General features: G+C 36.1%; 1 protein-coding gene across 1 annotated transcript; it reads left to right on the plus strand.

The window, feature by feature from the left end:
• Nucleotides 1-315: 315 nt before the first annotated feature.
• pgap1 (post-GPI attachment to proteins inositol deacylase 1) lies at nucleotides 316-25,727 on the plus strand. Its single transcript, XM_021478947.3, has 26 exons — nucleotides 316-560; nucleotides 1,279-1,432; nucleotides 1,599-1,774; nucleotides 2,402-2,573; nucleotides 3,863-4,023; nucleotides 4,165-4,217; nucleotides 4,352-4,418; nucleotides 4,502-4,607; nucleotides 4,733-4,791; nucleotides 4,885-4,968; nucleotides 5,209-5,258; nucleotides 7,939-7,990; nucleotides 8,090-8,167; nucleotides 8,337-8,412; nucleotides 9,019-9,092; nucleotides 9,383-9,434; nucleotides 9,506-9,572; nucleotides 10,699-10,804; nucleotides 10,882-10,920; nucleotides 10,994-11,178; nucleotides 13,527-13,754; nucleotides 14,400-14,535; nucleotides 17,233-17,283; nucleotides 17,387-17,601; nucleotides 17,740-17,844; nucleotides 19,712-25,727. The coding sequence occupies exons 1-26, from the start codon at nucleotides 429-431 to the stop codon at nucleotides 19,851-19,853; spliced, it is 2,820 nt and encodes a 939-aa protein (XP_021334622.2). The 5' UTR covers nucleotides 316-428; the 3' UTR covers nucleotides 19,854-25,727.
• Nucleotides 25,728-26,703: the final 976 nt, after the last annotated feature.

A 26,703-nucleotide genomic window follows, 5' to 3' on the forward strand; every position in this document is an offset into this window, starting at 1 on the left:
AAGCTGGGTGGGTCCTTTGAACCACCCGAACCCCCTCTGGCTACGAGCCTGTTATACATACACTTTCACCTCCCTTCACTTTAAACTGAAGGTGACGTAATGGTCTTTATTTTTTGCCAATTTTTTTTTTTTTTTTTGCGTTTAGGTAGAAGGTAATAAATGCACGATGATCCCACTGTTTTCATTTCGTTTTCCCCTCCCACTGACAATTTTAATTGGTCAAATCACAAACCTGTCTTCCCTCTCCATAGGCTCATTCCTCTGTCTGCGTCGTGACGTCAGCCCAGAAGCTGGCTGCGTGAGCGTGACAGGTCCATACGAGGTTCCTGAAGGTTTGAACAGGCAGTGAGTGTTGGGTGTACAATAAGGAAAGCGGAGACACGATTAAAATGAATCTGTAAATAAAGTCAAGCTCAATTTCTGGAGACATGAGACTCGTTGTATACGCGTTTTTTGCCTTCGCTCTTGGGCTTCTGCTCGTGGGTTTGCGAGAATTATTATTTGGTTTTGAGGAGAACCGATGCAGCATGACATACATGTTCGAGTACCCAGAATATCGAGTGAGTATCAGCGCTAACAGTCTCCATCGCCGTTGTTTTCTTCTCACGTTTGGTTTGCGATTAACAAAATGCACATTGTTTTGTATTGGACACAATTCATTGGCAGGCCATGTATCAGTTCCTCATACCTGTCTATCTACCTGTTGTAATGGCAACAACAAACATTGGCAAGCCGCAAGCAGCATTAGTCTTTAAACAACATCTCTTCAATATACATCAACCCTCTTTTTGTCGATATTGACAGTAAATACAGAAAAAAGACTAATCATATTAAGTAGGAATTTGTATCTCTAAATGTAGTAAATTTTGTTTAAATTTTTGTTCTTTTAACTTTGTGTTTTTAGTCAATGCCATTGACTGTTCATCGTTAAATTCTGCACATTGTGCTTATATGTAAACTAATCCAACTGTTAGGGAAAAAGTATTTTAGAGTAGAAAAGTGATTAACTTTTAATTCTTCTCCTGTCATTTCTGATCCCGAAGATCAGTCAAGTGTGTTTTTCACAGTCTCATACTATCCAAAGAAGAAGAAAACAATATCCAGAACATCTGAAAGTCTTATAGATGGCATAGTTTAAAACCTTCCTCACAACTGTGTCCGTCCATATGTTTGAAGATTTGCTGTTAAGAGAATCTTTTCCACAACTAGATTTGCTTGTTGTTTTCATTGTTTTCTGTGTGTGAATGTAAACACCTGTCTGTGTGTGCTTGTTTGCAGCGCGTGCAGCTCCCGAGGCGCGTTGCCCGCCAGTACCCATCATACGGCCTGTATCTGTATGGAGAGGGTGCTTATGCTCAGGAGACCAGAGGACTCAAGCTTACCGGAGCGCCTGTGCTCTTCTTGCCCGGGAATGCAGGCAGCTACAAGCAAGGTGAGATTCTGAGCACATTGTGTCTATCTTTTCCATCTTACACAAAGGACACAAAACCAGTTTGTGTGGTCAGTCTTGGCCTCCCATTGACTTGTTGTTGAAATGTTTAGATTTTTCAAAGAGATTTTATTGGAACCCTGAGATTTTGTTTTACTCTCTCTTGCAGCTCGTTCACTGGGTTCAGTGGCATTGCGGAAGGCTGAGAACCTTGAGAGACAGATTCATTTGAACGTCTTCACTATTGACTTCAATGAGGAGCTGGTGGCCCTGTACGGGGGCAGTTTGCGTAGACAGACTCAATTTCTGCATGAAAGCATTAAAGCCATCCTGCGCCTTTACGAGGTCAGAGAGAAGCCTTGCCTTTTGTCCTTTTACTTTCTTCTTCCTACATTTTATTTCCTCAGTTTTTTCCCTTTTTTTGTTTACTTCTTGTTCTTTTCCATTTGCATATCTCCTTTTCTGGAATTATTCATCAGAAAAGTCACCTACAATACTGAATCAATATCGCACCAAAAATGTTTATAAGGCTGCCATACACTACTCAACGGTTGCTCTGACATTCACCCCAGTTTTCACTCTGGAGGAATCAGCGCTGCTCACCAACATTTTTGATCTTCAAAGTGCTATTTAAAGCTAATATCCAGTCTGATATCCAGTGATGTTTGATATTTTGCGCTGGATTTAGAAAATGGACTTCTTTGTATGTCATTCTGCTTTTAGCAACAAAGCAAGTGTTTCTGACTGATTTTTTTGTGCTGTATTTACATGAAAGTCTAGTAGTGTCTCATCTTCTGTGAATTAGGGTATGATGCTCAGTTTTTCCTCTGATCTATTTACAAAGTTGGCAAGTTTATGATGCTTGCTTTTTTAATGTACTCAGAAGTCATGTAGTGCATTTGAAGCTCACAACTATTGCTAGATTATCTACATTGAACAAATTGTGTTTTTACTGCATTCTTTTTGCTGCAGGACCGTCCAGACCCCCCCACAAGTGTAGTTCTGGTGGGTCATTCCATGGGTGGAGTGGTGGCAAGAGCTTTGTTCACACTGGCACGCTTTCACCCACGCCTGGTCAGCCTCATCATCACCCAGGCCTCGCCCCATCAGGCACCTGTCCTGTCTCTGGACCCCTACATTCTGGGTAGGAAGAAAACATACAGACACTCACTCACATATGCGAGTGAAGTTTGTTTTGGACGTTTTTACACTACTATTCAAAAGTTTGAGGTTAGCAAGATTAAGGTTGTTTGTTTAGTAAGGGCTTAATATATTTGACTAGAAGTGACAGTAGACGTCAGTTACAAAAGCAATTTTATTTCAAATAAAGAATTAATATTTAGCTGAAGTCAAAATTAAAATCTCTATATGAAGTCAAAATGTTTATTCTTTTTTCAAATATTTCAAAAGTAAAGTTTAGCAGACCAAGGAAATTTTCATAATTTTTCCTAAAATATTTTTCATTTTGGGGAAGTCCTAATTATTTTAGTTTGGCTGCAATAAAAGCAGATTTTAAATTCATTCATTCATTCATTCATTCATTTTCTTTTTGGCTTAGTCACTTTATTCATCAGGGGTCGCCACAGCGGAAACCACCAACTTATCCAGCATATGTTTTACACAGCAGATGCCCTTCCAGCTACAACCCATCACTGGGAAACACTCACACATTCTCACATTTACACTACAGATACATACACTACAGCTAATTTAGTTTCCCGAATTCACTTACACGGCATGTCTTTGGACTGTGGGGGAAACCGGAGCACCCGGAGGAAACCCAGGCCAACACCAGAGAACATGCAAACTCCACCCAGAAATGTCAATTGACCCAGCCAGGGCTCGAACCAGCGACATTCTTGCTGATTATACTATATTAAGAATATAGTATAAATGTTATAATGTCCCTTAAGAAATTTATATATATATATATATATATATATATATATATATATATATATATATATATATATATATATATATTTTTTTTTTGGTTTTCTCTACAGAACAAGCCACTATTATCCATTAACATGCCTAGTAACATAATTAACCTTGTTAAAGGTTAATTAACTTTTAGCTGAATATTATTTTGAAAAAATAAGTAGAAAAGTATTATGTAATACCACCATTGAAAGACAGAAGAAATGACAATTAGAACATTAAAACTATTATGTTTTAACATATTTTTTAAAGAATAAAATCACAGCAGGGCTAATAATTTTGACTTCAACTGTATATTAACCAGCAGAGCTGCAAGTCAGCGTATTAGAACGAATTCTGAAGGATCATATGACACTGAAGACTTGATAAATGCAACATGAACAACTTATTATTCAAATAATTGTACAATTTTGATGTCAAAGGTCAACAGTGGCATGTTCAGAAGATGTAAATTAATCAAAGCTTACAACTGCATTGTTGTGTGTGTGGCAGAGTTTTACTCTACCGTCAGGCAGGGCTGGAACAAAAGAGCCGAGGACCTCCGTAATGTAACCGTTCTCTCAGTTGGTGGAGGTAACCTGGACTTTCAGGTGCTTTCTGGCTTGACAGCACTGTCCTGCCCCATTGATGATCTCAACAAGATTTCAGTTGTGGTAGGTCTACAAGTCATCTCATTTTTCAGAGTTTTTTCCCCAGTAAATCTTTTGTTAAATATTTCAATCTGGAACCTGATTTTTTAAAATGTAGTTTATTTTACAATATCCTCATGTCAGTGATCTGTAAATTGGTTTTAGGCGACTGCAGTTCCCCGAACCTGGCTTTCCACAGATCACATTTCCATTGTTTGGTATGTTTTTGTATGCCAAGATGCTTGTATGAAAGTGGGCCGTGCATCAAAAACATATGGCTGCTTCTTTTGCTTTTAAACTACAGAGATTCTTCATTTTTATCTTTGTACTTTCAAATCCTTTATGCCTAAAGGTGCAAGGAGCTGGTTCTGGCCACAGTTCGAGCATTCTTTGACCTCATAGAACCAGAAACTGGGCAGGTGTGTCTTGTCAGACCCGTAATACAGTGTTAGAGTATTTGTTTGTGTTTAATGTGCTTTTACTGACTCCTGTTTCTCCATAGTTCACGGAAAGTCCAGAGGAGCGACTGTCAGTGCTGAACTATCACTTCTTCAGACACCCTGTGCTGCCACCTGGAGAAGTGCAGGGTGCTTCTGTGACATTCTCAGGTCTCTGTTAGTAAGCACATGTATATTTACAAGCTCGTCTGTTTTCACACTACTGGATGATTGTACTGTATATGAATCCTCTCTTTCTGCTATTTTAATCTGAATCTGTTTCTCCATCCTCTCAGCTCCTCCTGAGGCATGGAAGGAGGTCAATACACTGCGTCTGTTCTACAGTGCCCCTAAGGTAACATATGTTTCATCAACTGAAGCGAAATTATGCCAGCACCATTCCTCTGAACATTGCATTTCTGTAAAACCATCCTCCATCTCTTGACAGGAAGCTCAAGTTAAGTACTTTCTGTTTGGTCTCTCCAGTCGAAGGAAGGCCTACAGTCATTTCTACTGCCGCAGTAATAATATGGTGAGAAAAACCAACATCATCACACTTAAAAATAGTCTAGTTACATAATGTGTTAAGAGTTGGTTCATTGCTGAGCATTTGGAATCCTGCTTTTCTTACTTGTGTATATTGTACAAAAATACAGCTTTTTTACCAGTCAGATTCTCCCTAGTGGTTTAAGCTAACTGTGAATGTCCACATAGCAGTTTGGAAGAGCTGTACATGTTCATATTCAGTTTCATGTCTGTTCATGTTCAACAGGAAATGACCAGCTGGCTGTATGGCTGTACACAGATGAGTGGCTCCATGTGGTGAGTAAAATTAAATACATTAACCCTTAATCAACCTATGGGGTCAAACTCTAAAAAACCCAAAAATCATTTTGTTTGTCTAAAACAAATTTATTCCCATAATAAATCTGGCATGTTTTACAATTCTGCAATTGCCTGGGTTAAGGATGCTCAAAATAATAGATTAATTATTAACTGAAAGTGTGCGTTTGTAACCGATTAATGGTATCAGTTAAACGATTTAAAATATATATTTAATATATATTTTAAAGTTTGGCTGCATAAGCAGCTGATCACCGTGAATATGCATTTTTGCGTTGAGAGGGGCATCTTTTGAATGGTTTATTTACGGCTACAAGTGTTTTGCGCGCAGCTCATCCTAGAGCAGCAGTGTTTGTGTTGTCAAGATGGAGGGGAGACTAGAGCTGTATGACTTTACAAATCTTGATCACAATCACAATATTATTAAATACTACAATTGTAACAACAGACAGCAACACTCACGCACAATTAATACCCAGCTGATTCAGTTGTTTCCTAGTGACATAAAAAAGGCAGTGTGGCGCGTCTCACGTTTTTTGAACGGAATATGTCGTTTGTTGTGATCGGCCCCTAAATGTGTAAATGCAACTCATATTTGTTAACTCGCGGGATGGTAACGTGTAACCACACGTGCTCGCAGACATATTTGCCAAAGAAGCAAAATGGAAGAAGAATATTGCTGTTTGATACAGACAAGTTGATGCCAAACCAGTTCTGATGCTGATAGCCTCCTGGATCTGCGTTATAAACACAACATATAGGCTTTGGCTTTCATTTTACAGTCTATAAAGCATGTCTGCAAATTAATGCAATATATTTAAAAAACAAAACTGTTCACAAAAAGTCAACATATGTATATAAAAGTCCATCACACGCAGCTTGCGCACTTGAACCATGAGTTAGAGAGGAAAAAAGCACAGAAGCATAAAATCAGATGCTCAGGACATAATCTTTGAAATAATTATTTCTTTTAAAAATGTAAAAAGGTTTTGATATATAATAATAACAGCGGGCCATTATTTAAATGTATATTTTTTCGTGGAGTGATCGATTTGAGGTAGCCTGCTATTTTTATTTGAAGAAAGACAAAAAACATATGATTGGAAAAAAAAAACAGCCTATGACTGTTCTTAAAAAGAATCAGTCAGTGTTTTTGTTTTGTAACCTAAATTAGTAATTTAAGTGAAAAATAATTTTAGTGCAAGGCAGCAGGCCTATTTATTTTATTCATTTTATTTAGTTTATTCTGTTTTTCTATGCTGTTGGAAACACTGCAGGTGCGTGAAGATGCTTTGTTGTTATGTTTTTTTATTAATAAGTTTGCATGTTAAAATAAATCAGTATTTTAAAATGCGATATTTAGTGTGTCAGACACTAAATAGATACATAATTTTAAATTTAATATTAATCTGATCAGTTAACCTTTAATATTCGATTAACGAGCAGCGATTGTCGGTTATCTAAATTAACCGAAATGAGCATACCTAGCCTGGGTCTGAAAAACAAATGAAAATAGGAAAAAAATTCCATCTCTTGTACACACACACACACACACACACACACACACACACACACACACACACACACACACGTGTACAGAGAACATTTTTATAGAAATTGGCAAAAAAAAACTACAAAACTGGAATAAATCTGAAAAATATTCATAAATAAATAATGGACTAATAGAAACGGTACAAAATCAACATGGATTGTGTGTGATGCTCAAACACATAGTCAGACACACACAAACATACAGACAGACACACACACGTATTGTCTGGGGCTTTTTTTTAGATTTTGGCAATTCAAAATTGGAATTTGTTTTGCAAAAGTGAACAATTTAAAAATATATCAGATAACAACAACAGAAATACAAAATTCTCTGTTTATTTATTCGTTTTATTTAATGTTAAAATGTATAACTAGTAAATGTAGTGTGTGTGTGTGCGCGCGTGCATATAAATAAATATACAGCCCCCCTGTTTATTTTTTCCCAGAATTTCTGTTTAACAGAAAGAAGATTTTTTTCAACACATTTCTAAACATAATAGTTTGAATAACTAATTTCTAACAACTGATTAATTTTATCTTTGTCATGATGACAGTAAGTAATATTTGACTAAATATTTTTCAAGACACCTCTATACAGCTTAAAGTTACATTTAAAGGCTTAACTGGGTTAATTAGGTTTAATAGGCAGGTTAGGTTAAAATGGTTTTTAAGAAAATAAAAACTGCTTTCATTCTAGCCGAAATAAAACGATTAAAACGTTCTCTAAAAGAAAAAATACTGTGACAATTTCTTACACACACACGCGCACAAATTTTTTTATAAAAAAAGAATGTCATTTTTCATAAGCCAAAGTAAATGGATAAAGTTATATTTAGTTTTTCATATAAAATGACATTTCCTTATTCCCTTATGTAATTGATCTGCAAATTTTTTCCTGGGCCGCTCTTGGGTTTATACTATACTTTAAAATATAGTATTTAAAAAATGATCTATTTAAATTGTCTTTGATTGCCTGTCTCTTGCAAACTTGGCATAAAGTTTTAACAAGTCTAGTTCATCTCACACATGTAGATCAATATCGTCATTCGTGACTGTTGTTCTTTATGTGAGATTGTAAAGTTCTCTCTCCTTTCCTCCAATTTGCCAGTGTTCAAGCAGTAGATCTGTCATCTGACACAGAGCTTCTTCCAGCCTACAAAGTCAGTCTATTTTAAAACACTCTGTGTAACCTCTTATATTTCTGAATTTACAATAAGATTATAAATGAGCTCTTTTTTTATTTTGGTGTTTCTTTCTAGACTGTGGCCGTGAAAATCAGCAAACTCATGTCTGTCTCTCATCTCATTATTGATGCCTCTAACCCAAGCGGAGCACAGGTTCATTTACTATCTAATTTACTCTCATTTTTGATAATGAAAACATTACCTGACCTGCCATAGCAGCCCACATTCCTTTTTACAAATTGCATCAGATGATTCTTGTAAGGACAAACAATAGTAAGAGGAGCTCACTGTGCTTTCTGAATGCTGGATCATCTAATTGCAGTTTGTCGTGGAGTGTGAGCTGCAGAGAGAGGAGAGCTTGACTGTGTCAGTGCAGGTGCCTCATCTACTGTCTTTTGGTGAGTCCATATGTGTAAATGCAAGAATTTGCAAACATTTTACATTCACCATACTTCTTTACACTATTGTTATTATTATTATCTTCGGAGTATTTTCTATTTTATATGTGGCTTCACAGTAAATAGCTAGTGTTTAAAACCCAAACAATCCATCAAATTAAGCACATCAGTGTTTATCCTCATCTTACCTTATCACTGTATATTTTGGCAAGTTTTAATTTTTTTTGTCTTGGGCTTCAGTAAGTGAATCTGTTTTCACTTTTGGATTTTAACAATGAAAAATAAACTTTAAGATTCTTTTGGGAGATTAAACACCTGCATATTTCCACCTTTAAAGTGAGAGTTTATCCAAAAATGAAGCTTTTGCCATATACTCAACCACAGCTGATATTCAATGTTTGAACACTAAGATGCAGCAGATGCAGCTGTGAATGTTAGTGGCTAGCAAAACATTCTTCACAATATCAACTTTTGTATTCGTCTGAAGAAATAGACTAAAATGTTTGTAACCACTTGTTGTTTTGTCTAATAAATGACAGCTGTTACCTTGTTTAATTTTCTGAGTTTTTGACATAAGTAAGCCTGTATGAATGTGCCTATCCACAGGTCTGACCGTCACTGATGTCAGCATTAACTCATCTGGGCTGCTTCATACATTACAGCTGCAAGACTTTCATCAGGTGACAATTCACAGCAGTCTCTGCTGTTCTGCTCTCATTCTCTATTCGTTTCCACTTCTCCTCAGATCAGTTAGAATTCTTTTTATAATTTGTATCTTTTGATATGGTACAAATCCCGAAATACTCTGTAGGGTCATAGACTGTTTCTCAGTAAGCATTTTTCTTTGTAATTGTGTGTTTGTGTCCTAGCAAAACTGCATCAGCCATCACCAATTGCACCCTGATTAAGCAAAGACTTGTACTCAAAAGTGCAATAAATGTCAAGTAAAGTTTGTGTCTTTTTATTCCAGGTTTATCAGGCGTTCAGAATAACAATCATGAGTCACTGCAAAACCAATAAAGGTAACAGCGTCCTCTCTCAGGTATTCAGCATGATGATCTGTAAGGCTCACGTGTATGCTTTGTGTTTACAGACAGACTGCCCAGCGTCTACAGAGTGAGCGTACCTTGGTTTCGTGAAGACTCCTTTGCAATGTCAAGGTACAGTATTAACGGATTAAGTATATTCACTGTAATGTATCCACTTTTTTATTGCTTTAAATTATTTGTAATTTTCTTATTTCTGTTAAAAAGAAGATATTTGGAAGTAGGGCTGTGCAATTAATTGAATTGCAATCACAATTTGAAACATTGCAATTAGTTAATTGCAAGAGGCTGCGATATGAAATATATATAATTTAACTTCCCCAACTCTGAGCAAATGCATGACTTCCGTCTGTGTGTGACAGTCTTAATAGCCAATTGAGTGAGCACACTCAATCAGAATTGCGCCATCAAATCAGAATTGCGCAACCAAAGTTTGCGCATCGCCCCAATAAAACAAACAAACAGGAAAACGCGAATAAGTGGGATGATGGAGTTTCGAAGCATTAATAGACTAATTAATATCAAAGAAAAACAGCACGTTGGTAATATGGGAATATCCTGGTGTCAAAGACATAGACACCAAACAAAACCAGATCATTTGTAAGAGCTGTCGCAGAATTGTTGCCACAGCACCAGGAAATGCACCAGCACCTAAAAAAGCACCACAGGTTGCTATATGAGTAGGGTCTTGCTAAAAAGTCAACTAAAAGTATTGACAGTTACACTCAATCTATTAGCAAGCGAAGTACAATTTCAGAGTTGTTTGCTACTGTGTTGATATCTTTTTAGTTCCTTTTTAAACTAACACTCACTGCATTTTAGCAGTAAAAATTATTAAGCTGCAGACTACAATTTGAATTTTGACCACAAAATTAAATTGCAAATCATATCGAAATTGCAAAATCTGTCAAAAAAAATTGCAATTAGATATTTCCCCCAAATCGCACAGCCCTATTTTTAAGAATGTTGGAAAGCAGTAGCCTTCAGCATCTAATGTAGGTAAAACAAATAGAATGTAAATTGATGGATACAGGTTTTCAACATTCTTCAAATTACCTTTTTTTGTTCACAAGAAAAAAGAAACAGATTTGAACAAGTGGAGGATGAGTAAATTATGACAATTTTCATTTTGTCTTAACTCTCTTTAATAAGCCAGCTGTCTCACTCTCTCCGCAGTCATTATTTATGCTAAAGTACTAATAAAAATGTCTTTTTTTGTTTTTTGTTTTTCTCACTGAAGTACTCCTTCGGTCTCTGAGATCTTCAGCATGCTTCACAGCAGCCGACCAGACAACACATCCAGTGCCATGCTGCAGCTCCACACTGCCCCCAACTGCCAGTACAAGGTGTTTAATTCACAACTTCTGTTTCTTTATAGAAAACGGAAAGACAACTTAAATGATCTTTTTCTCTCTCTCTACAGGTGTCGATACGGACATCATTTCCTAAAGTGCTTGGGCAGGTGAGCTTACATTTGTGGTTTTTCATCTGTCATGCTTTTAAACTCATATTCAAATGGAGTTGTTGTTCTCCAGATTCTGCGTTTCTGTGGTCCGCTTCTGCCCGTCTACTGTGCTTTAGCACTTCTCCTGATGATCAGAGTCCAGCTGAGCTCTGTCAGAAGATCAGGACGTCCTGTCGAATTGCAAGAGGCCATGAGTAAATCCTTAGAGATCCACAAACTGGAGCTGCCGGTCCTCTTGCTGATGCTGCTGCTCCGGTGAGTTCTGACATCAACATCTCAAAGGCCTAATAGTTTGCTGCAATTGCCAGTGTAAATATTCCTAAACATCAGTATTTTGTTTATCTGGCAATAGGACTGGATGTCCATTATTTAATTAAAGTGCTCAGCAAATATTTGTACACCCCTCACAAATATTTTAAATTCATAATTCATAATTTTTTAATAGAAAGCTATACAATATTATACTTAAGCATATACATTAGATTATTCGAAATTAAAGCCAAATCTGGAGCTTATCTAACAAAATAACTTACAATAACAGTCCAAAAACTTGTACAGCCAAATTTATGTTAAAAAAAGATTAAATACAATTTTAAAAATCAAGAAAAGCAAAAAAACTGAAAAAAATTGTTGAAATTTTGTTGGTTGTAAAACAACAACAAACAAAACAACAATATTTTACTTAAATTTAATTGTATTAGCTTTCAATTTCTAAATATGGTTGGTGGCTAAAATATTATTTAAATAATAAATCTGTTTAATAAATCTCTTTTATTTTGTTTAAATGCATCAAAATACATTGCCCATATTCACTGAGAAATAAATCAAAATATTCAGTTTCAAAATAGGGTGTACTCTATTATGCCGAGCACTAAAAGCATACAGTGCAATAGTATTAACAATAAAACTATTAGTATTAGTATTGGTAGGTTTGGTAGTAGCAGCAGCAATAGTATTTCTAAAAATCAATATCAATAACCGTTATTATAATAAAGATTGTAATCTATAATATCAACTACATTACTATTGAACTGTAAAGTTCGTTCATTCATTCATTCATTTTCTTGTCGGCTTAGTCCCTTTATTAATCCGGGGTCGCTACAGCAGAATGAACTGCCAACTTATCCAGCACATGTTTTGCGCAGCAGATGCCCTTCAAGACGCAACCCATCTCTGGGAAAAACTGTAAAGTATTTAATAAAAATATTAAATCAAGTAATACTACTAATAATTGGAATTATTTTTAAAATATTTCCATTTAGTAGACACTTTTGTCCAATATTTATAGATGTTTCATTAGTCAATGTATTCACTAACAAGAACTTGGAGTGAAAAATATTTGTACAGCATTTATTTTTTCATAGTTCAACATTTACTAATGTGTTATTGAAATCCAAAGTGGTGCTTGTTGACAATAGTTAATTCACTTTGAGTTAAGAACTGACAATCATCATTAACTTTAGATTAACAAAGATGAACAATTACTGTAATAAATGTATTGTTCAGTGTTGGTGCGTCTTAGTAAGTAGATTAATATAACTTCATTGTAAAATGTTTATGTTCTCAAATATAGATTCTTATAGAATATATAAATATGGAATATAGATCCTTAATATATTTTTATTTTTTTCATTTGTAAAGATATTTGCGTATTACTCTACATCTTGTGTGTATTAAGCAGTGTGTAAGCGAGGCGTAACTCTGCGCTGGACTTTAGACTGGGTTTGTTTTGGTCTGTTGAAAAATCTATTATAGTTTTTCAAAATAGCAACGCGCCAGCAATGCGTCTCAGAACGCCTTCCTTTTTAGACCAGAACATCTATGGGTGCAACATATGAGCGCTAACAATTTGTTATTTACTGTAAACAGCGTAGCGCAACGCCTCAAAATGACTCTTGGGCCAAGCTGAAACTAGCAAAAAACTATTACATCGCGCCTTTCGCCACATTGCGCCGAGTGTATGATAGGGCCCTAAAATCGATGTGGAATTAGCATTGCTTGGATGTTCTGACCAGGCTCTAATTTGGCCTAAACATCAACAACTCTCCCTTATGTTTGGTTCGGTGTTGGCCAAGAGACTGATTCTGATGGAGTGGAAATCCACAAGAACTCCAAATTTTTTAAAATGGTTAGCTGAAATGGTTTCTGCCCTCTAGCTGGAAAGGCTACATTTCTCTAGATTTGGCAAACAGAAGTTGTATGACAAAATATGGGGCCCTACCTTAGATATTCTATTTCGTTTCTTATTCCATTAGTCTGGCTGAGATTTTTTAGTTTTTTTGATGGTGCTGTATAATTGCTGTATTGTCTGCTAGTGTTTTGGTATATGTTCTAGTTAGTATCAGGTAGTAACACCTATATAATTTTGTTAACATATATACATGATGTACACTAGGGTGTTAAGTTTTTATAAAAAACGTCAAAACAGTCGTTTGGTGCTTGGCTGTTTATTCTAGTCTTATTCTGAAAGTGTCTGTGTGCTGTATTAAAATGCTGAGTCTCTTTTGCAGCAAATCTTGACAGCCTTGTCAGACAACACAGCGCTAATTTTGACCATTTAAATAAATGTCTAATCGTTTAAATTGATTTTCTTTCTACCACAGGCAAAGCTGGTTTCAGGATGTCTGGACATCTTTGGGCCTCCCTGGGGTGGATGCACTTCCTCTAAACACGGTGGAGGACCTGTCCCATGAAAAAGCTTCTGTGCAGGAATGGCCTCGTCTCGTGTCTCCACTGCTGTGTGTGTTCGGTGCAGCCATTGCATTCTGGGGCAGCACAGTCCTCCGAATGTCTGTCTGCTTCCTGTCCTTTATTGTTGCTCCACTACACAGGTGAAAATCACATTAATAATAGCATTGTAGTTGGAGCTTTTTTACTTTTTATGCGAACATAAAATGTTTGATATATTATTTCATGCTATTTTACAGTTCTGTTAAAGTATATGTGCATAATATGTAATAACCTTAGTATTTAAACGGTTTAATAACTACGCACACCAGTTATTAGAACTCTTTTTAAAAGCATATTTTATTAGAATGTGAAATTTCAAAGACATTTAGAAAAGATTATTTTACACCTAGTACTTTGATGGATGTTTTTAAAAATGTATCACCAGAAAGAATTGAACATATTTATCAAGCATTTGACTGATCACATCTAATGTTTTTAATGTAATATTTTTAGTCATTTATATATTAATAATTTACTCTTATTAAAATATATAATGTTATTAAATTTGTTATTATTATGTAATGTTTTATTTATGTTGACCTTGCCATGAAATGGAAATAATTGCTGAAATGGTAATAAATAAATAATCAAACAACCAAGAATCCTTTTCAACAGTGTTTACAAATAGGGAACGATTCTAAGCACCAAACCCACATAAATGAATGATTTTTTTTTATTGACCATGTGACAATAAAGCCTTTTTTAAAACTTTTTTCTGATGACTTTTTTCTTTTGTTTGTTTTCAGACCTTCAGTGTCACGGGACTGTGGTACATTTGGTCTCCACACTCAGATTGTCATGATGGTGTCTCTGGGAGTGCTGGGCAGCTTGACATGTGGATCTCTGGCATTGATGCTCTGTTGTCTCCTCCATCTCTACAGGGTGAGTGATATGATCTGTCCTAAATGTTTTTGTTAAATATATATATATATATATATTTTGTTTAATTTAGCAGTTTTATTTTGCACACCTTGATGTTGTTATGATGCTATGTACATTTTCTTTTTAGACCACCAAAACAGAGTTAAAATAGAAATGTCCCATGCACACTAAGCCACACTAATCCACATAATAAAAACCAACATTAGGACATTTTTGTTAAAAATCTAACTATGTATAACAGAAAGGTCTTATCATGCATCACGTATATTCATATGTGTGTTTTTGGAATTCATGATGGGGCTTGGTGGGAAAAAAATACCAAGATGTTAAATAATATTTTAATAACAGGGCTCCAGGCTTAAGGACTTCTGTAGACACCAATGTGACTAAAATCTATGGTGGCTCCAACATCTGATTTGGTGGTACTGCACATGTAATACCAATAGTGTTCCAACATTTTTTTTTTTTCTTGAAATACTTAAAAGTGAATCTGACAGAGAATTGCAAGAGCCTGGATGTTTATTTTTTTTCATCATTTTTAAATCATTCATAAATAGGTTGCTATATTGACATTCACTAGTTACATTCGGTGTTTCCTGCATGAGCTACTTTGTATTTTGGGATAATCTGTTGGCCAATTATTTTTTATAATAAAATGTTGAATTGCTTGGCATGTTAAGATAATGTAAACCCAAAGGGCAAGAAGAGGCATATTTATATTGCATCTTAAAACCTCTGTTATATGAGCCTTAGCTCTTTTCAATAAAATTCTTTCAAAAGTAAATATCAGATAATTTTAGAATACAGTATAGCATCTGCTGAAGATTTTATGTCAAACAGAAATATGACTAAAAGAATATCAGATGTGTTATATAACTAATATTAAATGGAGGTGCTTTATTGCATTGTTGTGTTTGACACATGAAGACTGTGGTGACGCAGTGGCGCAGTAGGTAGTGCTATCGCCTCACAGCAAGAAGGTCACTGGTTCGAGCCTCGGCTGGGTCAGTTGGCGTTTCTGTGTGGAGTTTGCATGTTCTCCCTGCGTTCGTGTGGGTGTTCTCCGCGTGCTCCGGTTTCCCCCACAAGCCCAAAGACATGCGGTAGAGGTGAATTGGGTAGGCTAAATTGTCTATAGTGTATGAGTGTGTATGGATATTTCCCAGAGATGGGTTGCAGTTGTAAGGGCATCCGCTGTGTAAAAACATGTGCTGGATAAGTTGGCGGTTCATTTGGCGACCCTGGATTAATAAAGGCACTAAGCCGAGTGGAAAGTGAAAGTGAATAAATGAATGAATTGTAGACTGTAACAATGTATCTTACAACGAAACACAATGTGACTTTGCTCTCACTTCAAACATATCTTCACATGAAGTCCTTGTTTTCAAGGTTATTGGACTCGGAAAGTCTCTGGATTTTGCTTGAATTTGAAGTAACCATTGGTGTGAGAATCCTGCAGTATTATTACAGGGTTCATCTCTAAAAATGCACATGTAGCTGTAGCTTCAGTTGAGAGCAGCAGGACTTTACATGTGTTGTGGAAAAAAGATTCTGGTCTGCAAAAATATTCTAAGTCTCTAAGTCAAACTTTTCAAAAAATGACAAAGTCTGAGATCTCCGAAGTCTTTATAGACAATAGCATCTGCCATTTTTGGAGGGTACAGATCACCAAAAATGCATGTAGCATGTCCTCAAGTTGCATCATTCACCTGTCCTGATCTTGTCTAATGCTCTGCCCTTCCTTTTCAGATCACAAAAGAATGTAAAAAAAGTCTCTTGCACTCATCCAGTCAAAAATTAACAACTTTTTAATATATACACTTAACTATGTCTTTCGACTTAGCTAAGGGTAGAGCTTTATAATCACAGTGTCTTCACATTGAATTTTTTTACAGCGTTGGTGTCTTGAATGTATTAAAGGAGGACATGCTACATGTGTTGGGGAATTCATTGTGTCTTGATGAATTTCTGATGAATGTATTACTCTCATTTATATGCTTATTTGAGTGATTTCAGTATTATTATCTATTATATTATAACCCATACCTATGGCATTATTTTCAGGTATGTGTGTTTTGGTACATAAAAAAGTCATTCTGTGTAAATGCAGTCAGAGATGAGAAGATAAATTAGAAGAGCAGAATTAATGTCACAATGAGGGCTGATTTATGGAAGCAAGGCTAAAAGGACACCTGCGTTCTGTTCTGTAACTCATGATAAAGTGCACCTGCAGGTGCGCCCACACTCACTTTTATTGACATCTAAAGAATTATGAGTACATATGAACTTCAGCTGAACTTACAGTTGACAGCTCAGTGGACAGTGAACAAGATATATTGTTGAGCATTGTTTTTTGGCTGAGTCATTGCTTTTGAAGCAGGAAGGAAAGACCTTAACTGGACATAGGTAAGACCCCTGAAAGACCCTGAGATTCTATTGGTGGCGGGCACTTGAGAGATTTAAGATTCCATTAGCGGAGAAGCTGATGGAGGTGTGTAATGTGTAAATTTGAGTGGAGTATTAAGACACAGAAATGTATTTAAACTGTGTGAAAGCCTATGTTCAGGAGACACTCGAACGACCGGTCTCTGTTGTTACTGATGCTGTAACAATAAACTGCTTCGTCTAGTGTCTGCTAAAGCATTTCTATCTAAATGCACCTTTTTTAATTTGTGATTTTCCTTGTTCTTTTTCCAGGTGCTGAGATTACAGATGACAGAGAGATCACTGAGCCACATGTTGAACCTGGTATAAAAGTCTTTTTTTTATCATTTATTGTTTTTTTTTTAGCTGTAGTTGACTCAGTTTGTGTGTCCTGTCACTTCGGGATGTTTTGTTTCTGTTAAACCAGGCACCTCAGAAAGCTTCACACAACACGGAGAATGGTTTTAACGGCAATGATCATCACAGTAATGGCAAAGAGTGTAACGGCAGTGCTTTACTGTCAGAATCAGTACTTCAAGATGTCAGAGATGATCTGCAGCTCCACTTGAGTGTGTCCACAGTGCTGACTCTGACCATGATGCTCTGCGCCCCGTCCCTCATCCACTGGAAGCACAATCTCAGGTAACAGAGGCTTTTAAAATGCATATGGTTTTCCTGAAGAAGTAACGTCCTAGAAGAGGGCAGTTGTTGTCTATAAATGAAGAGGCAGACTGCAGTCAAAGTCCTCTAAGAGTGTTTGTATTTTGCTGTCTTGCACAGATATTGGCTTCATTTGGATCCGGACCCCTGCTGGCCTCACACTGTGCCCCTGCTCATCAGCTCTGTGCTGCTCATCAACTGTAACACAAACTCACTCCTCCGCAGGTTTGTGTGCTTTTCCCTCTAAACAAGTCATGATCATTTCTATATTAAGGAGTGCCATGTCAAAACATTTGTGCTGTTGTTTTTTTAGACTTTAAATGATCACACATACAACGCCAGTTCTCTTTCATGTAAAATCAAGAATGTTTGAATTCTTCTTCTTAATTTTTATTGACAAAAATACAAACAAAATATTTCCAGTGTCCACTGTTAAGACATCCCATGAAAAAACTCATCTTTGATTGCAGTTTATGTCTCTGTACTATCCTCCCAATATATGCCTGCATATCTGAATTGTGACTGAGAAGTTAATGTCCAGACACTGAGATGCTCCTTTTATTCCCGATCATGAAACCCTTGCATATTAATGGTTTACCTTTTTATTTGGCGACTTAGATGTTTTCATTTGGATATTTTATGATCTTTTCATTTGCCACTGCCCAACTTCCTTAGGAATGTTTTATAGCCTTCAAAGTTTAAATTTGTTTCTTTTTACATTTAAGTTTGTCAATGGCGTCTTGGTGGTCCAAGTCCAAAGACGTCGTATAGGTGAATTGAATAAGCTAAATTTGCTGTAGTCTATGTGTGGGAATGCAAGAGTGTTTGGGTGTTTCCCAGTGTTTAGAAGGGCATCTGCTGCGCAAAACATATGGCTGAATAAATTAGTGGTTCATACCGCTGTGGCAACCCCAAAGCAAGGGACTAACCACAAAAGAAATTGAATAAATTAATAAAGTTTGTTAGTGGTCATTTGTCAATTAAATTACATTAAAGACAAGTAAGAAATCACAGATTTTAGATTTCTTAGAGTTGTAAATAGTGAAAATTTAAGGGTGCTTTCACACCTACACTTTTGTTTCGGAACGTGTCTCGATTGCCGAATTAGCGCGGTTCGTTTGGTATATGTGAACAGGGCAATCGCGCTCTGTTCCGCGCCAAAGTAATCGCTCCAAGATCACTTGAATGAGGTGGTCTCGGCTCGATTGAAACGAACCCTGGAGCGGTTCGATTACAGTGAGAAAGCGATCCGATCCGAGCACGGTTATATCACATTGTTTTGTGGATATGTAATAGGCATACGGCTATATGAAGAGAGAAATATGAGCATGGCGGGAAATTTCGCGAGTCTCCGGATGCCCGCAAACGAGTGATGATCTCCCGGTAACCTCGCGTCTCCCTCCCGGTCCTCAAATAGGCTACGTCGCGCACCCTTCTCACCCCTCCCCACCGCATCTCTCCTCAGACACATCGCGCGCGCACCCTGTCAATCACCATCAAACCACCACCTCTCTTGACAGCTGAGCGGGATACTGCAAAATAAACCCTGACACTCTGACCAATGTAAGGAGAGTTTACTCGCACGTGACTTGTTTTAGCTCTTTTGGTCCGATTAGAAACTTTGCAATGTGAAAGCGAACCGCTCGAAGAGCAAAGAGCAACAATGTAACATTTGTAATCTCTGTTTCGAAACAACTGAATTGATTCACAGGTGTGAAAGCACCAATAGTGTACTTTCAAATGTTTGTGTCTATAATTTATATTTTATATATGTTGTATACCAGGGCTGCATTATTTTAAAATGCATCTAGTTTTTATATCTGTATCTTCTTTGTATTCATACATTTTAAAATTTGATTTATTCCTGTTGTCGAAACAGAATTTTTAGTTTCAGTGATTACTCCAGTCTTCAATGTTAAATAAAGTTTTAGGAGCCATTCCAATATTAAAATCAATTTTAAAATATTTTTGTTTTCTTTAAAAATCGTATTGACTCTAAACTCTTGCTAATGCCAATGAAACATGCTGCATATTTTATATGTTAATTACCCGTGTTAACATGACTGTGTGTCTATCTACTCTTGTGTTGCAGTAAACTGATGCTGAATCTGACTCTTCGTCTGCTGCTGCCGCTGTGTGTGGGGCTGCTGGCTTTCTGTCCGCTGCACATTTACAGAGTCACACATTTCCTGTCTGCAGCTCTGAGCCTTCTGGTCTGTTCTTGTTACTTTTGACCTCCCAGAACACTTTAAACGTGAGTCTGCTTTGAGATTAGAGCAAGACTCAGGGCTGAGTAGAAATCCAGACCAGATTAGACCAAAACAGCCTTAAAACCCAAGTGTGTGAGTTCTGTGCGATTCAACGGACATCAGTGGACCAGCACATCTGGATCATGTGACTTGTCGTTTGTCGTCATTTGTAGCTTCTTGACAGGGTATTACATTTGCTAACAGTCAGCGTGTGTGGATTCATGAGCAATACCTCTTGTTCACATGGTTTCTTAGACACATTTTAAGCACTAGCATGAACCAAGTTGTGTGTGCGTGCGTGCGTGCGTGCGTTGGGCGTGTGTCTGTGTGTGTGTGTGTGTCTGTGTGTGTGTGTGTGTGTGTCTGTGCGTGTCTGGCAGGGAAATGTATCTGTTTGCTTTATTAATATTTCCTTAAAGTCAACATGAACTAAAACAAACACAACTAAAACGATTGGTTTTATATACTTATTGGTTTTCATTTTTTATGAATCTCCCATAATCAGCATTATTGGATATTCAAATGTTTTGTTTTTACATTTATCATAATTTTTCATACTGTACTATATATTCGTAAGATGCCTAAATTCTTTTGAAGCGTTTAAAATCGTTATGTACTAATTTAAAAAGATAGTTTACCCAGAAAAGAAAATCCTGCTTCATTTACTCACTCTCCACTTGTTACAAACCTTTTTGGGTTTTTTTTTTTTTTTTTTTTTGAGAGATGTTGCAAACCATTCGTCAGCGACGTTCATATATTTTTTTTTCTACTATGAATGTCAGTGGCTTCTGGTTATAACCACTTTCATATTTGACAAACTCAAAAGGATTTGAGCCACTTGAGGATGAGTACATTTTCATGTTTGGGTGAGCCATCCCTTTCTTTTTTATATATTTATCAAGTAATGTTATATAAATTAATGTATTATCAGGCAAACAATTCATTATTAATTTATATAAGAAATTAAAAAGGTGACACATTAACACCAATTGAAAAAAAAGAAGAAATCTAGAAAAATGGATTACTGAGAGCATCTGCATTGTGTCCACTCTCAATCATTTCATGCATTGATTGAGGATGTGCCTGAAAGATTCATAGTACTCTAGTGAATGTCTTCAAAAATCACTTCCTTTCTTCATCTGCCTTAATTCTCAAACACTTTTAGCTAAAATACACAATTATGAAATAATGCTGTCATATAACACGTTAATTTGTTGGAAATCATGCTGTTAATTAAAGTCTCCACATCACTGGACTATTTTCAGCGAGTGAATATAATTACAATTTAGTTTCATGTCATACATCATTTAACCTCAAACCAGCCACAAATTACAGACTGCATTTTCATGTTGACTTTAAGATTGTGGAAGCAGTTTATTGTAATTTTGGCAGATTCTCATGTCTGTATGGGAGCGAGATTGAATCTCTCGGCCTGTTTTATCTTCAATCTGTCATTTCTGCCTTAAACCATTTAGCTTTGAATGCACATGTAATGCCTGTAGGTGCTGAAATAGTTCTCTGTTAGATCAGTTTCTACTAACACCCCCTTTAGCATGAGCTGAAGCTGTTCGGCAAGTCGCGTAACATTCCTTCTGGTGGTGTTATTGTGAGTTTCACGAGCTGTGATCACAAAACGGGACCGACAAGCAATATGATTTTATATCAGCATCAATGTGCACAATTTGTGATATAAAAAATGCATCACTGTTATATTTGTGGTTATAGTGCAGTCTTGAGACAAATTGTTAGAAACACTGCCAGTCACAGTAGCCATGAGATTGTTGCTGTCTCTACAGCTCTTTTTTTATTTTTATTAATTGTATCGTGTGATGATTGCTGTTAATAGTCCATCTCACACTGTCCATCTGCTTCTCCTTTATTTGATTTGCTCATGACGGTTGAAAGTTTGATTCAAGATCTCATAGCTGAAAGTTAATTTATTCTGTCATCTCTAATCACAAAAGCGAGTGGTGCCTTTCTTGTAATATGCCCCTGCTTCTCTGATACCTATTTGCAGTTTAAAGTACTCTTATTATTTTTATTTTTGAAGTACCCCTATTATGGAGTATGAAAAGCTCATGTTTTGGTCGGACCCAACTATGTTGAACAGTTAAAAAAAAAACACTTTTATTGTCTAATGATATGAATTTAGGGCGTCACGGTGGCGCAGTGGGTAGCACGATCACGTCACAGCAAGAAGGTCGCTGGTTTGGGCCCCGGCTGGGTCAGTTGGCGTTTCTTTGTGGAGTTTGCATGTTCTCCCCCACAGTCCAAAGACATGCACTATAGGTGAATTGAATAAGCTAAGTTGGCCGTAGTGTATGTGTGTGAATGGCTTTTTCCCTAGTATTGGGTTGCAGCTGGAAGGGCATCCGCTGTGTAAAACATATGCTGGATAAGTTGGCGGTTCATTCCGCTGTGTCAAGCCCTGATTTATAAAAGAATGAAAAGAAAACAAATGAATGTATGTATACAAATTAATTTCTAGCTTATTTACTCATTAACTCGCAAATGAGCAAAACATTTTTTCAAACCTTGTCATTTTCTCTGAACAAGTGGCTCTTTGCGGAAAGCCCTTATATGGAGCTTGTTTTGAGCTTATGCATGTGGATGCTACTTTAGAAAAGAGCAGTGCACTCCAAATTCACTAACTAAAGAATGAATGTAAGAACAAACTCATTTGCGTACACGTTTTGTGAATTATCTGAAAAGATTGTGAGAAGTTCAGATATATGTATAAATAGGAAAAACAGATGCAGTTATTAGTGCATGAGACCCAATAACTTTTTACGTGGTGCACTTTCTGATCGAAAACTTTCGTGACTTTACACTTCACGAAAGATAACTTTTAAATATCCATAATAGGGGCACTTTAAAGGCTCTTTTTTATGTTCTCCTATAGGTTTACTCTTGTCAAACATCAGACTACACTTTAATTTTCTCATAACATGCATAGCAACATTACTTCTCACAGTTTCTGAAACGGTTCATTTAAGGATTCACTCTTTAAACTCATGTATGAGAGCGTGCTCTGCTCTCGTTGGTCAGATGGACCGGTCTGTTGTCACGTGATTGGCCTATCATTTATATTGTGTCAGAAAACCAAACATCCATAGCTGTATCTGCTGTATTCAGCTTTGTATTTGTAAGCACAGTGGCATGAAGGGTAGCAATGGCATTGGTGATATGGTGTAAATCTTTATGGAACTGCAGGCTACATGACGCAAATGTGTCCACAATGCAAGACTAAACTCTTCCAGGCTGCAGCTAACTAGCAGGTCTGAGAGTCAAAGTAGATGTTGTTCAGTTGCCAATAAAGACCACAGGCTGTCTTCATGCAAATCTGTCATAAACCTAAATATGATTGTGCATGAAGTCAGGCTGGAGTTACTGATGGATCATTAGAGGAATCAATTCAAAATCAATTCTTTATTTTGTGAGCCAATTATTCCATTTGCTAAGCACTTTGTTTACTGCAGATGCTTTAAATTCACTTAAAGCTGCATTACATATTGCATGACAGATAATATCCGGAAAAGCATAATAGGGGCACTATAACCTTCGTGTGATTGAGGATGATGTTGAGGATGTTTGTCAGTCCATCCAAGTAATCTGACATTTAAATCAGATGTCTTTCTCTCAAAGGAGGTACTTGACCAAAAAGGAGAAAAAAACAAAACACATAGGACACAGAAGTGTGTCTTCATGCACTGTGAATGTACATGATTGAGTGTGTGTGTATGTATGTGTGTGTGTGATGCATTTTGCAGTGAGCTTTGCTGTGAGTTGTTTTTTAATGGTGTGTTGCAATATTGCTCTGCCTCATGCTAAAATTAAGCAGTTTTGTTTGTGCTGAAAGTCTGCCTTTTTTCTATCCAATATGATTGTGAGCGATTGTTTTTATTGGTGTTCACTGTGATGTGCCACAATATTTTGAGGCCAGGATCGGATTTTATGTCTCGAAGCTAGAACTGCTAATTTTGGGCCAGATCTGTCCTGGTGGTGTAATGAGTTCAGTCAGCATCCGCATTGAAGCCAAACTCCACTAACGGCAACTGTTGAACTCTGCAACAATGACAGCAATGTTTGTAATGATGCTAATGCAGCTTCTGCTGTGGGACGTTTAACAAACAACTTGCTAGTTTAATAGAGACTGTTGTTCTAATTGAAAATAAAATAGCTCCTTTGTAGCAATTAAATATCCGTAATCAAAAACCTACAGGGATGTGGTTTGATAAATGCACTACCATTCAGAAGTTTGACGTCGGTTTAAGTTTGGTTAAGATTAATCGGAGGATTTCAATTTTTAAAAAAAATAAGCGATGTCTTTAAAAAAATCTTTCTGATGCCAAGTTTTGTATGGTAGTGTTTGACAACTATGGAAGCTTGTTTCCATAAAAATAACAATAAATGATACAAAAGCTGTATTGACTCAATTCAGACTTTCTTGACTTCTAATTGCAACTTTGTATTTCACAATTTTGACTTTGGCAGTTCTTTTCTGAGAGAGTAATATTATAACTGCGAAATATAAACTCAGAATTGTGAGGTAATCAGATTTGCAAGAAGAAACACTGGATTTGTAAGGAATAATATCTGTTTTTTTTAAAGAAATCCAGAGTTTTATCTCAGAGTTTTGACATTTTTTCTCAGAATTGTGAGGTATAAACTGAGTTGTAGGAAAAAATATAATGTTTTGAGATTTTAGCTTGAACTTGTGTACAGAAAAAAGAATGTCAAAGAGATTTCTTTTCATTCTGTGATGGAAACAAGCTTCCATTCATGACAAATAGCATGCTATTTGCTATAGGCTACATGCATATGAAGTAATTAGATGTATTAACCGGTTTCGAATATGAAGGGATCTGGAACTGAAAACCTCAGTCGAAATGTTTTCGACCCTTAAAAAATACAATGTTAGCGAAGGGAACAAAAGCCTACAAACCTGCACATTCCTGACTCGTATTTCTTATGAAAGACACAAATCTTTGCGTGTGGTTTAGCTTCAAGATTAGCTGTGACTGTTCTGACCTTTTTTAAATTGGTGTATATATTGAATGCAGCTCACTGCCTCATGAACCTGATGCTGTTGTGCTTTAATAATATAGTTGCAGTGACTCGCTCATTACAGTGACTTGTCTGTTCTTTATGATGGAGAGGTATAAATCGGTATTGTAAGAAGTTGATATATACGCGTGTCATTTGAAAGCTCAGTAATAGGTATTTACATTTTTGTAATATTTTAAAAGCATTAATTAACAGTTTTACTGTAAATTGCTCACTAAAAAGGTATAATATTATACAATGTTTACTAAAAGTTGTAGAAGTTGATACAAATGTTTGTAGTGCTGTTTTGCTTGGGTTGTGGTGCTTTTGTCATGAACGTATTTCACTCGTGTGCAGTAATTGTAAACTGTAAGAGTGTTAATGAACGTTGTTATCTTTTTTTTTAAAGAAGCGCTCTCTGTTCGTGCATTCAGCACTTCTATCGGCAGTCGGATTGGTTTATCATGATTGGCTTGTATTTGTTTGGTCAAACTGCTGCGTCACTGTGATTGGTTGTGATCATTGTTTTCTTCAAATGGTGATTTAAGAAGGCCGTGCTTAGCTTTTTTTTTCTTCTTTAATATACAGAATTGCTAGAAAGTGTTTAGAGATGTTGTTCTCCTGCCTACAAGGAACTCTCTACGCTTTGTATTTGGTGATTTTACAAGCTGAAAATTCTCAGGTTAAAAGATGTGTTGTGGAGTCGGTGGCTTCTAGTGTTCGTATATCTTAACATGCTATTTTATCAAAAAAAAAATTAAAAATGTGTGCAATTTTTCAGCACTACAGTTCCAATAAAATTGTTTACCGAGAGTTTGTTCTCAAGTTTATTGAATCTCTCTGACTGCCTGTCTGTTTTAATTAATATTAAATATGAATAATATATATATAATAAATGAGCAATATCACACGAGTAGCAGTGCGATATGGCTATATATCGGCACTGGTGGGAGACGCAGCCGATTCGCACTGCTACGAATGTGATATTGCATTTATACAACAGTTTGATGGTATAATTGTGTATATAAAAACAAAATCGAACATGGAGAGTCTCAAAAACCCTTTTGTATGAGGAACTACTTTCTTCCACGTTGGATTCAAATCATAAGCTGACAGTTAAACAGCTGAGCGAGCATCTTTTAAACTTTAGATCTGTAGTGTCTGCTTTTTGCTGGCTGTATGTGGGCGGAGTAATACGTAATACACAAAGGGTAAAAAGGCTGTAAGGGTGCTGATATTACTTAAATATATCACGGCTATCAGCCAATCAGATTCGAGAATCAGACAGATATATATATATATATATATATATATATATATATATATATATATATATATATATATATATATATATATATATATATTGGTTATTATTATATTGGTTATTATATTAATTTATTCAGTTTCGTATTGTATTACATTGTTTTGAGAGATTTCTGCTTTTAATAAAGATTATATTAGGTTATTTTTCTTTGTTCATTAAAATTTTTTCTCTTTTATTTTAATTATATAATTTTTTTATTTTAATTTTTTATATTTGTCTTTACTGGTTATTTTTTAATGTATTTTATTTAATGTTTCATTTTTTACTTATTTCATTTTGATTTTGATCAATTTGTTTGCTTGTACAGTGCTCAGCATATAGGAGTACACTATTAGTAATATTACTTGTAATGTACTATAATGTAATATTACATCTGTGCATATACATTAGATTTGTCAGTAGTGAAGCCAAATCTGGAGCTTATCTAACAAAAAAACTTACGACAACGGTCCAAAAATTGGTACA

Source organism: Danio rerio, chromosome 9, assembly GCF_049306965.1.
Source record: "Danio rerio strain Tuebingen ecotype United States chromosome 9, GRCz12tu, whole genome shotgun sequence".
Classification (NCBI taxonomy): domain Eukaryota; kingdom Metazoa; phylum Chordata; class Actinopteri; order Cypriniformes; family Danionidae; genus Danio; species Danio rerio.